The 13,332-nt window shown below is 38.7% G+C and overlaps 1 protein-coding gene across 7 annotated transcripts in view; it reads left to right on the top strand.

The window, feature by feature from the left end:
* The window catches only part of LOC126267340 (DNA mismatch repair protein Mlh3-like), a 127,580-nt gene extending 120,535 nt beyond the window's left edge, over positions 1 to 7,045 (top strand). For 6 of the 7 annotated variants that reach the window (XM_049972459.1, XM_049972455.1, XM_049972456.1 and 3 more), the window contains one exon: positions 2,138 to 4,037. In XM_049972459.1, the coding sequence (XP_049828416.1) occupies positions 2,138 to 2,322 (185 nt within the window). In that variant the 3' untranslated portion in view covers positions 2,323 to 4,037. Of the gene's footprint in view, positions 1 to 2,137; positions 4,038 to 6,992 lie in introns of those variants that run through there. The other variant, XM_049972460.1, reaches the window with a different exon arrangement.
* Positions 7,046 to 13,332: the final 6,287 nt, after the last annotated feature.

Here is a 13,332-nt window from a genome sequence, read left to right as displayed (position 1 = left end):
CCAGAATACACCGTCTAAAAATCGCTGCCAGGTTTGTGTTGGGAAGGCCAAATGTCATAAATGCATTTGCAATAAGATAGTTGCTCCCAATATGACACTGTTGTAAGTGTGTTGCAGTGGAATGCGATAGCAGTCGGGAATAGTCTGGGCATTCAGTTTAGGTAACCATTAAACAGGTGCCAGGAACCATCCTTCTTGGGAGCAAAGTGAAGATATGCACCACAACGTGTTGTAACTGGCTGGGCTAAGTGGAGGGGGGTGTTAACTTCAAAACGTTCTTTGTTTCATTTGGCTGTGAGCTGCCAGAGAGTCAGGACATGAATTTCTGTCAACCCCATTTTGAGTTTATGTAATGCGGCACAATGGATCTGTAGAGCAACAGTACTCTATCAAATTTTGCGTTAAACTTGGGAAGTCTGCCACCGAAACGTTTCCATTACTTCAGCATGCCTTTAGGAATGATTGCTTGTCCAAATCACAAGTTTTCTGATGGCACAAGTCATTCATGGAGGGCCGAGAGGAGATCACCGACGAACCTTGCAGTGGACAGCCATCAACCGCACGAGCCAACAAAAATGTGATGCGTGTGCACGATTGTTTGAACTCTGACAGACAGCTGAGTCTTCAATTGATAGCACAAACTCTAAACATGTCAAAAACTACAGTTTTCTGCATTGTGACCAAAGATTTGAACATGAGAAAGGTGCGTGCCAAACTTGTCCCAAAAGTGTTGAGCGAAAAACAGGCACATGCAAGTGCTTCGGTGCCGAGAAATGTTGGAAATGTGTGAAAATGATCCTCATTTTTTTAAAATTAGTTATCACTGGTAATGAGTCATGGATTTTTGAGAACGACAAAAAGGCAGAGTTCAGAGTGGCACACATCACTGTCGCCCCACCCCAAGAAGGCATGTATGAGCAAGTCCAGGATCAAAACCATACTCATTGTCTTCTTTGATGTCAGAGGCATTGTCCCCCACGATTTCATTCCTACTGGGACTACAGTGAACTCAGCTTCCTACTTGGAATTTCTCAAAAGACTGAAAAGGAGGGCCTTTCGCTGCCGAAGAGACATCAAGGACATGTGGAAAGTTCACCATGACAATGTGCCGAGTCACAGCGCCTTCATTGTCAACGACATCCTATCCAGCACCAAGACCCCATTGGTTCCCTTGTCTATCTACAGTCCTGACCTGGCCCCCGCTGACATTTTTCTTTTTTTTTTTTTGTTTCCTTGGTTAAAAGAGCCATGAAACGAAAACATTGGGACATGATTAAAAGAATCCAGGCGCATGTTACATCAGCTCTAAAGGGCATTCCAGAAAAGTCATTCCAGGATGCCTTCCCGGCATGGAAACACCGCCTCCAGAAGTGTATTGACACAAGAGGGTGCTATTTTGAAAATATTTGATTATTTGTGTGAATATATTCAATAAATGATGTCTTATGAATTTGGTCACATTACTTATGGAATGCACCTTGTAAAAGGAGGAGTAGTGACTTTTTTCAAAGTAGTTGCTTTCCTCCTAATATAAATGTGTGCGTACAAAGTACTGTAGAAGTAATTTCCATAATTATAAGTATTAGTTGATTAGCATTAGTTATAGTTTGTTGTTACTATACATTACAGAAATAGCTGTAAATGGTTATTTTTGCCTGTTAATGTGTAATTTAGTTCATTCCATATTCCTGAAGGTTCTCCTTCATGATTCAGTTGATGGAATGAGATGTGTGAGTGAATGAATAAATAAATAAATAAGTAGTCAGTCCAGATTCACCAATGAATGTTTCCCTCACCAACAGCAGATAATTGGGTCACTTACTGAACTCAGACATGCTGTATTTTGCACAGATCTTATGGATGTCACCAGTAGTGCTGCTGCTCTCTTGTTCACATTCATTCCATAATTGTGCAGCACACCTGAGATTTTAATACATAGTTTATTTTTGTGTAGATGCATTTATTATCTGTGAGATCCAAGCAATAATTTCAATACTGCTCTCTCAAATACACAATGGTAGATGTAATTTCTTAGTTATAGTCTTTTTATTTTGTGCCAGAATTAATTGTGTAATGTAATAAATTGCAAACAACTTGATTTCAAGATAAGCAACATTTAATTCATAATGTGTTACAGGTGCAATCAAGTTTGGCGAAGAGTTGGCACTTGAGGAATGTAAAACTTTAATTAAAAATCTTGCAAAGTGTGACCAGCCCTTCATGTGTGCTCATGGTCGCCCTACATTTGGTGTTATATTTGACGTGGAGCAAATTAACAAAACAGTAAAAGTAGCTGTTAATAAACTTGGGTTAAAGACTTAGCGAGAGTCTTCAGTGCTGGAGAGAAAGTGTTTGCTTTGCTATCATGCTACTATTGAGGTAATTAGTTGTGTGAATGAGACACAAAGATAATTTCCTACAGGAATAGTTTTATCAAGGAATGGAATATTTTTTAATTATGCATTATCTCATGAATGAGGCAAAGAGTAGCTGCTGTATTATTTCTGCCAAGAACTTACAAAAGTGATCAGCATAAAAATGTTTTTAAAATATTATGCAAGTAAAGTGCAACAGACAGAAATTGGCTTTGTGAAAGAGACTGCAATCCATCTGCTGGTAGCACCTGGTACCTGCAAACGAAAAACAGCAAAGAATGAGTACATCATACAGAAACAGTAAAGAATGAGTTCATCTTACAGAAACAGGAGAGAGAAGTATAAGACTGTAAAGATTTATTAATGGAAAGTACTTAGACCATGAAGAATTTACAAAATGACAAAGAACGTGCTACAAAGTTTGTCAACTTGAGCAAAATCCACACATATTTCCACATGCATAATGATTGGTTTTCCAACTGCGATGTCAAGCATTGTATACACTGCCACATATGGCATCATTTGTTTCATGAAGAAATCGTATTTTACTGGGGTATTGTTATAATATGTGGTACTAATCCTTAACAATGATAAAATTATTTCTATTTGATTTTTAGCTGTTATTAGCTAAACATGTGATATGTGAATTTAAAACAAATTTATGAGCTTCTTTCATCTGTTCATATTCTGCTGAAGAGTCCAAGTGAGGAATGCAGTGACAGCTAATGAACTTGAGTTAGTCAGCAAAGAAGCTGACAGTTCAACTATTGATAGCAGACTAGCTAAGAGTAATTCACCATTCCAGTATTTCACAGCTGGAATAATATTTGTCAGTGAAAAATAAATCTCAACTAAATAAGAAGAAAAGAAGGGTTAATGATTGTTTGGGTTACAACAGGTAAATAGTATGGATATTTCCAGAAGTCAATAATGTCAATGATGACATAGAAATTATAGCAACGGTAGCAGGCTCAGTGGTAAAACTAAACAAAGTTGATTGCCAGATTTTTTGAACAACAGCTTCCTTCATTTTCAAAAACAATACCCACAGATAGGAATTCTCTGATTGCCAGGCTTCAGATCAATATTCATAATTATTGTTTCCCCTCCTACTCTCTCCAGCACCTATATCTCCTCCTCCTCCTCCTCCTCCTCCTCCTCCTCCTCCTCCTCCATGCTTATTCCATTTACCCTAGTTTGGCTCTAGCAATTTATACATGAGAAACAGATGAGTCTAAAAAATAATGGTCACAAATTAAAGTTTCATATGTTTTTTGATCTAATATGCCACAAAAGTTGCAGAATGTCAGCTTTGTTACATTAATTTAAAGGAGAATTTATAAGCAAATCTGAGTCAGATGTAACATTCTGCAGCTTTAAAAGAGCCTTTTTTTTTTCAAAGTACCTTTTAGAAGAGATAAGTGAAAAAAATTTTATTGGTATTTTTAAAGTATTTATTTACTATATTTCTTTGCAAAATATTATGCCTGAAATGAATATTCCAAGTTTTCCTTCTGTGAGTTTCTCTATGTGCCTGCAAGATATTACAATCAACGTTCATGAATGAGTTTGCTATTTATTTTTGTTATGTTAATATATTTTATGTTTATTTTTGGTCAAAGTGTTACCTAGTATTCAATAAAATCTTTATTGTTATTATTATTATTGCTGTTGTTGTTTTTTGTTGTTTTGATTTAAGCTTGAATACCGGCAAACTTTCCCCTTAGCCTATTACTCTTCTATCCTGGTGTTACGAATGTTTTTCTGTTCCTGAGCACAGTTTTCTCTGTTTTCCAGATACACTTTTACTGCTGTTAGTGACTGGAGAGAATCTGTTGTTGTGATAAGCATTATGCGCTAATCCCCAAGATGAGTGTCATTAAAGTCAACTTGTAACTGTTCAGTGTCTTTACTAACCAGTCGTCTGCCACCGGTAGCTGAATGGTCAGCGTGATGGATTGTCAATCCCCCGGGCCTGGGTTCAATTCCCAGCTGGGTTGGGGAATTTTCTCCGCCCAGGGACTGGGTGTTGTGCTGTCCTCATCATCATCCTATCATCCTCATCGACTTCAGGTCGCCAAAGTGGCGTCAAATTGAAAGACCGGCACCCGGCTAATGGTCTGCCCGATGGGGGGGCTGTAGCCAAACGATTAAATTAAATTAAAACTAACCAGTCAACTTGATGTAAGTCACTTTCCTTCTATATAAAGTGCCGAAGATTGTTGACGTGAGTCTCCAGTTGCCAATCTTGTCTAGCTGACTACACAAGATTTGCAGCGTGTTTATCGTTGTTGTTGTAATGTACTCTACTTGTTGGTCTATACCTGCATTTCTAATCTCCAATTCACACTTAAGTGCTTGGCAGAGAGTTCATAGAACTGCTTTCAGACTGTTTCTCAACAATTCCAGTCTCAATACCTCATGGGAAAAAAATTAACCTCCCATGGAAACTTTTTTTTTTGCTATGCCAACTTGCTTATCAGAAGCAATGACACTCTCTTCCGCATTTTGTGATAATACAAAACAAGTTGCCCTCCTTTGAACTTTTTTGATGTCCTGCATCAAGAATCCCATATCAGTGCAGCAGTACTCCAGAAGAGGATGGACAAGTTTGGCATAGGCAGTCACTTTAGTAAATTTGCTGTATCTTCTAAGTGTTCTGCCAATAAAATGCAGTTTTTGGTTCACCTACTTCACAACATTTTCTGGCTGATAATTCCAATTTAAGTTGTTCATAATTTTATTTCATGAGTGTTTAATTGAGATGACAACATTTAAATTTGTGTGATTTATCATGTAACTGAAATCTGATTGAATTTTTTTAGTACTCATATGGAGGACCTCACAAAAAAATGGTTCAAATGGCTCTAAGCACCATGGGACTTAACATCTGTGTTCATCAGTCCCCTAGAACTCAGAACTACTTAAACCTAACTAACCTAAGGACATCACACACATCCATGCCCGAGGCGAGATTCGAACCTGCGACCATAGCAGTCGCGCGGTCCCGGACTGAGCGCCTAGAACCGCTAGACCACCGCGGCCGGCAAAGGACCTCACACTTTTTATTCTTAGGTTAAATTACCACTTTTCTATGCAAATATTTTTGCAAATCAAATGAAACTGTAGAGTTCCAGAGACCTTTTCAAGTTTCAAACATCTATGATGTATATATGCAGACGGAAGCAATGAATGAAAATTTGTAACAAGGCTGGGGTATTGATTCTTATTGACCTCCTGATGAGTTTACTAGATGGTAAATGACAGCATCACTTGCAAACAATCAGGAGGGCTGCTCAGGTGGCCTCCTAAATCATTTGTGTAGATTGAGAACAGCAGAAAGTCTATAACACTTCCTTGGGGAACCCCAAATATCAGATCTTTCTGACAGGAAATCATGAATCCCATCACACAACTGAGACAATACTCCATAGGCATGCAGTTTGATTAAAAGACACTTGTGAAAAATGGTGTAAAAAGCCTACAGGAAATCTAGAAGTATGGAATTCATTTGATATCTCCTGTTGATAGCACTCATTACTTACTGTGAATAAACAGTTAGTTGTTTTTCACAAGAACAGTATTTTCTGAATCCGTGTCGGTTATTTGTCAATAGATAATTTTCTTTTAGATATTTCATAATGTTCGAACAAAGCATATGTTCCAAATTCCTGCAGCAAATTGATGTCACTGATATGGATTTATAATTCTGTGGATTACTTCTATTTCTTACTTCTGTTCTTTGATGAGGCCCAGATTTTTCACTTATTCTTTCTATAATTTAATTTTGGTTTCCTGAGTTGGCCCTGTTCAGGCATTCTGAGGCATATAGTACTGAAGGTCTGATGATGTCTAGTGTTGGAGTTTTTGGTTAAGGGAAAGATATTTAGAGCCATGAAGGTTCCTACAGAGATAGTGGGCTTTCTCCAGTTATGTGTACTGTTAGAATGGTCAACAGCATACCCTGTCAGCAGCACATTCTCATCCATGGCATTTGACTCTGTTGATGGTGGTTATCCTCAAATTGAGGCACCCACTGTATGCTCTTCACTCAGTGAAAACTTAAAAAGCCCATTGTCACCACAATTGTCCTATTTTACAATTACTCACCATCTTATCACAACGAAATACACTGCTATTGTTTGTTTTGCCCTTTCTGCATTTGGCTATCTTGCAAAAGACCAGTACTTAGTCTGATAATGTCCCAAACATTTGTCTCGTCTTAACCTCTCCCCCTGCCCCTCCCCCTCCCTATCCCTACCCCTCTCCCTCTCCCCCAACATGGCAGTTGTGTCTAATTCTGTGTATCAACTTTGTAAATCTGCCCTTTGATTGCATAGAAAGAAGTTGGCTTTTAAACATGTAACCTTGACTCGAGTGCCTTGCTTATTAATACAACATTTAGACTGGTGCAGCATGTAATTTACTCTAAATTAGCTTGATTAAGAGATTTAGTGAAAAAAAAAATAGAATGAAGCAGAAAGACTATACAGGAATGTAGAGTCATCAGTGTAAAAATATTTATAGCTGTAAACATGTAGACCAGATCCACAGTATGTGGTAATGATTCAATTTCATGCCAGCTGAGCTTAATATTGTGTGTGATTTCTTTTACAGTGCCCACTATTATGTTGTTGGAGATACAGCAGAGAGCTGTATGACTTTGAAATGAACCAGACTGTTATCAAGCTTGATCTCCTCAAAGAGGATACTGTTCTACATGTACATCTAAATCCATACTCTGCAAACCACTGGGAAGTGTATGGTACTAAGTACTTCCCATTGTACAATTATTAGGGCCTCTTTCTGTTACATTCATGTTATGGAGCATGTGAAAAGCGATTGTTTAAACATCTATGTGCATGCTGCACTTAATGTAATCTTGTCCTCAAAACGCCTACTGGATGATATGTAGGATCTTGTAGAATATTCCTAGACTCGTCATTTAAAGCCATACGTAGGCTTTTTGGGGACATTTTGTGTCTATCTTCAGATGTCTGCAAGTTCAGTTTATTCATCACCTCTGTGACACTCTGCCTGGATCAGACAAATCTGTGACCATTTGTGGCGCCCTTTTCTGTATGTGTTCAATATCCCCCGTAAATCCGATTTGGTATGGGCCCCACACACTTATATTCTTGGATGGATTGCCCGAGTGATTTGTAAGCAGTCTCCTTTGTAGACTACCAAGTGAGGTGGTGTGGTGGTTGGGACATTGGACTCGCATTCAGGATGATGACAGTTCAATCTCATGTCCGGACATCCTGATTTAAGTTTCTCATGATTTCCCTAAATCACTTCAGGTAAATTGCCTTCCATTGAAAGGGCATGACCAACTTCCTTCCCAATCATTCCCTAGTATGATGAGACTTATGACCTTGCTGTCTGGTCTCCTCCCCCCAAACCAACGAACCAACCAACTGACCTTTGCAGACTAATTGCATATCTCTAGCATTCTACCAGTAAACTGAAGTCTGCCACTTGCCATACCAACAACTGAGCCTATTTCTATTTCATATTCTTACAAAGTGTTACACCAAGGTATTTGTATTACTTCAGCAATCCAGCTGTGACTCGTTTCAGTTTGAAAAGACCATAATTTTACATTTTCGAACGTTTAAAGCAAGTTGCCAATCCTTATACATCCTGTAAAAAGTCTGAGATTATATTAAAATCATATGTGAGGTTATTAGTGTACAACATAAACAGTAAGGGTTCCAACACACTTCCCTAAGGCACACCTGAAATGCCTCCTACATTTGTTGATGACTCACACACACATTGCTTGATACCCTGAGGTCATGTCTGAAAAGTGGGAGTTGGGATTCCCATGGTCAATATTTTTGGAATCTGTGCTAACTGGCATAGAGGAGGTCATTGTGTTTGAGATGCCTTATTGTGTTTGAGCTCAGAATATGTTCTAAGATTCAGCAACAAATGAATGTCAAGGATATTGGACAGTAATTTTGTGGATCACTTCTGCTACCTTCCCTGTAGATGGCTGTAGCCTGAGCTTTCCTCCTACTGCTGGGAACAGTTTTTTGTTTGGGGAATATACAGTAGGTAATAGTCAATAGAGGGGCTAAGATAGCCAGGTATTTGGTATTGAATTTGATAGGGGTACTATCGGGCCATGGAATTTTTCTCAATTTGATGGATTTCAGCTGTTTCTCAGTACCACTAAAATCTACATGACTCATCTCTGTAGTGAAGCAAGAATTAAATGGAGGCAAAACCACTTTATTTTCATTTGTGAAGGAGCATTTGTTAACTGAGTTCAGTGATTCTGCTTTTTCTTTGATACCCAAAATTTCAGTCCCTTTCGTGTCCATGAGTGTCTGGACACTTACTTTTGCATTACTAACAGTCTTTATATATGACCATACTTTCTCTGGGTTTTGAATGAGATCCTTCAATAACATTACACTATGGGGGGCTGTTGAAGGCTACACACATTGCTCTCTCAACAGCCAAACATGTGTCATTCAGTGTCTTCCTCTCTGTAGCCCTATGATTTTGTTTATTATGCAGTAGTCTCTGTTTCTTTGGAAGTTTCTTTACAAGTGACTGTATACCATGGAGGATCCCTCCCATTATGAATTGTTCTAGTATGTACTTACCTGTCAAGTGCATGGTGAACTACTATTCTAACCCTGAGCCACAATCCTCCTACATGCTCTTGTCCTGAACTAAATGTTTCAAGTTCTTTATTGAGATGTGATGCTACTGCCTCTTTATCTAGTTTGCTAGAGCAGTGGGAGATCAAATGGTTTTTCTGCTATGATGGATGACCAACTGCTCACAAGAATAGTACCATCACCTGCTGTGAATGATCGTGACCAGAGGAAAAAAGTTGTGGATAACTAATAACTAGGAGTGAAAATTCAATGATTGTCTGTAAAAGTGCTAATAGTCCAAACTGCAACAACTGCTGTCACTCAAGCTAACAAGGATGCACTCTTACAGCATTCTGCCAGTCTTTATGGATACAAAACATAGGTGATATAACACCAAGATGAACACTTTGTTCTCATGTTTTAACAACAATTAACATAATTTCATCTGACTATGATTTTATTAATGGTCAACTAATATCACTGGTTTTTGTAACAGGCAGCAACCCAAGAGTATAGTATTTTAGTGACTCTGTCCTTATACCGTTGCTCTATTTCATGAAGAAAAATGCTGTCAAACAATTTTTGCCTCCAGATTTTGTCTTCTTGATGCAGATAATCTGCCATTACCTCATGACATTTATCAGTCACGGAGAACATGTAGGATACTATTCAGCAAGTTACCAGGACTCCATCCTTCCCTATAAGTTTTCAGGAACTATGCACACAGTTTAGATCGTGCTGTGGCATGACACAGTGTTATTATAATGTAATGAAATCAACCGTATTGGAGGTGGGCAGATCAGGAGTAGACTTCTAAGGGCAGCCCTTTCAGCTCCCTCTCCCCAGTTCTGCAGTGGGATCAGTCACAAATCCAGTCACACTCAGGTTAGAACTAGTTGATTCATTTCAAGGTTCAGCATACATCAGAAATCCAACGATCACATACAGTACACAGGAGGCAGCATCTAACCCTTAGTCTCAGCAGGAATGTGTTATCAGAACCTCAGCCACAATATTTAGACCGTGCAGTGTGGCTCTAAACAGTACATACTTGCTAGGCAGGCACTCAGCACAGCGGATGCTGAGCCAGTGCTGGTCTCTCACAGCAGCCCTGCATCGTGGTCAAGCTGCAGGGTTTGTGACGTTGCTGGCTGGTCTGGGATGGCATGTGGCGAGGTCATAGTGATCCATGAAATGAACCTTGGCGTCTGGTATCTGACTGACTGTACCTGGCTATGGTAGACAACAAGAGTGTCTGTGACTAGAAGGGCCCTAGGTTGACTTTCAGCCCATTGAAGCTGATGGTGGTCTGTATGGCAGGCAGTCCCATAGGATGAGGATTGAAGATGACTCCATTAATGAAGGGCTGGTGGTTCACTGGACCAAAAGACGGTAGCCTGCACCTCAGTAGTTGCCGATTTGATGATTCTTGCTGGCTGGGTGGTCAGTACTTACATGTGCCAGGGTCAGGCATTTTAACATGAGGATGTCCCAGGTGTCACATAGCTCCCCTGTTGCAACGCTACAGAAGTGTCCTGGGTCTAAAACACAACTGCCAATTTAGTGGACATACAGAGGCTAACCATGATGGTGATGGTGCACCTTGGTTATGGCAGCTGTGGATTGTGCAATCCAGTGCCCCTACAATAAAGAAGGAAATGTTATTAACCAGCCTCAGTGGTATGCAATCATTCATGATCATTGTAAGTTTTCTATTTTTAAGTTTCATGGCTGTCAGTGTAGTTCACATACTCGTCACTAGAAATCCAGTTGCAGCCAAAATGGCTATTTCACAGAACAGCAAGGTGTTTTATTGTATTTGTGTGAACAGGTAAGCCAACAACCCAGAGCAACTTTCTAACACAATTTAAGAAGCAGACACCTCACATGAAGTGCATATCTATTTGGAAGCAATAATTATGACCTGGACGTTAGTGCCCCATGAATAGGCCTGCTCCCCTTCAGACATTGAATGATACAGTGCGAAAGGTGTAAAATGCATTGTAAGTAGCCCACAGAAATCAGCAGTGCAGGTTAGTCATGAATTAAATATTCCACAAGCCTCTGATGGTATGTTATGCAAAAGAGTCTATAATGTGAACCATAGAAAATGAGCTCATTTGGAAGTTAAGACTGCTGGGCAAGTCAAAATGCAATATTTGCTGCTCTGCAATGCAGATCCTGTTACAAAATGTGAAGAATATAACAAGTCAGTATTCAGTGATGAAACAACATTACAACAAACAAGCAGAGGAGGGTCGGTCATTATAATATAGGCCTCTGGGGCACAGAAACCATGCTTCCGATTGGTGAGTATAGGCATGAATCACCAAAAGTGAATGTTTTAAGAAATAGCCTATACACAATGTATGTGCCATTAATTACTACAGAAGAAAATAATTACTGGCCTCATGTTCAGTCTATATTAAAAGAATGCCTTTGTCTCAATTAGAACATGGCCTTCTAATGTTCTCTTCTAACTGGATGGTGCTTCTCCTCATTTCTATCAAAATGTTCATGAACACCTGAATTTGACTCTACCAGAATCTTTGGGTAACAAAAATAGTAACAAATATGTCAGTGTGAGTGTCAAAAATGATCCACAGTTTACAATGCATAGAAATTATTTAACTTTGGTTCTAGGAATTGCTTATCATCACAATAACAGCAATTGGGAAGAATTATAATCTGATTGACAATATATTTGCGGTCATGTATTATTTATAATGATGGGAGGGTGGTGATGATAGTGATAATGATGGTAATAATGATGATCATAATGATTATGTCTTCAGAGGCTAAGAATATAAGGTCGTCAGTCTCTTATTCATCTCCCCAGGACAAATCTGTGTACCCATCCGTCTGTATCTACAGAAAATCTCATGAGGAAATCTGCAAACATTTTCTAAATATTTGCTTAGCTTATATGTGCAGCAAGATGTGGGAACCAGCCCAGTATTTACCTAGTTGGACATGGAAAACTGCCTGAAAACACATCCAGGGTGGCCAGCTTACCAGCTCTTGTATAAGGGCTTATTTCTCTTTGTTATAAGGTACCTTTTTCATGAGTACCATAAAATGGTTTGAACAGAAACGAAATTTACAAAAATGTTCGATCCTACTATGTTGGAAGACAGATGGGAATATCATTCAGTGACTTATCTATCTAGGTTGTTAGTGAACCAGTCTAACAGGGAAATTATGAATTTCAAAGCTGTCGACACTGTGAGTGCCTTGTTCACTCTAAATGGTCATTGGATAAGGTGCAGACTTTTCTTACTTTGCACTCTGTAGGTACCAATCCAATTGTTTTAATTTAAGTACCTGGAAAGCCAATTGAAATTCAATTTAAATTAACAAAAACTTCAGCTTTAAGGTATACTTCAATCAGACATGTATTTCAGCTAACTGAAAACATAGGATTTATGTTTCCTGAATTTGCAGAGTGAATAGAAACAGCAATCATTAGCGCTTCTTCAGAAGAAGTCCAAGAATTTGACAAAAGTGAACCACCATTTGACACTGTTTTCCACTCAGGAGGTTATGCTATGATTAAAGTACATGGAAAAAGTAAGCAGCCATTTAGAGTGTCTGCTTCTAAAGTTTGTTATTTAGGAGGTAAAGGAGGGAGGTGGCGCAGTGGTTAGCACACTGGACTCGCATTTGGGAGGATGATGGTTCAATCCCGCGTCCAGCCATTGTGATTTAGGTTTTCTGTGACTTCCCTAAATTGCTTCAGGTAAATGCCGGGATGGTGCCTTTGAGAGGGAATGGCCGACTTTCTTCCCCATCCTTCCCTAATCCAATGAGACCGATGACCTCGCTGTTTGGTGCCTTCCCCAAACAACCAACCCAACCAACCATTGCTTCTGGGAGTACCCACAACTTGTAGATTCAAAGACAGATCATTTTTAAATATGTTGTCAGTGACTTAATTATTCACAAACAACTAAATTCATCAATTTAATGTTACAATAATTTGGGAAACAGAGTAAAAACAAACAAAATTCATGCAATATTCTTAGTTTTGCACAGATTATTATTATTATTATTATTATTATTATTATTATTATTATTATTATTTTTGAACAGATAAAATTTGTTTGTTATTCTACTAGAACCAAAACAGATTTTGGCCTGTCCCAATGCTTACAAAGAACCAATAAATAAGAACAATAAAAGATTAACAGTGCTGTTTCTATTTACCCCTCTTTGTGAGAAATGAATACCAAGCGTTTATTTTTTATGTTATAAAATCATCAGCTAAGTCCGAAAACTAATTATAAGTTTAAAGATAGGTACAAGACCCATTATCCCATATAATTTTGATTTTTCTTTGT

Source organism: Schistocerca gregaria, chromosome 4 (genome assembly GCF_023897955.1).
Source record: "Schistocerca gregaria isolate iqSchGreg1 chromosome 4, iqSchGreg1.2, whole genome shotgun sequence".
NCBI classification, from domain to species: Eukaryota; Metazoa; Arthropoda; class Insecta; order Orthoptera; family Acrididae; genus Schistocerca; species Schistocerca gregaria.
This window is presented reverse-complemented; position numbering and strand designations above follow the sequence as displayed.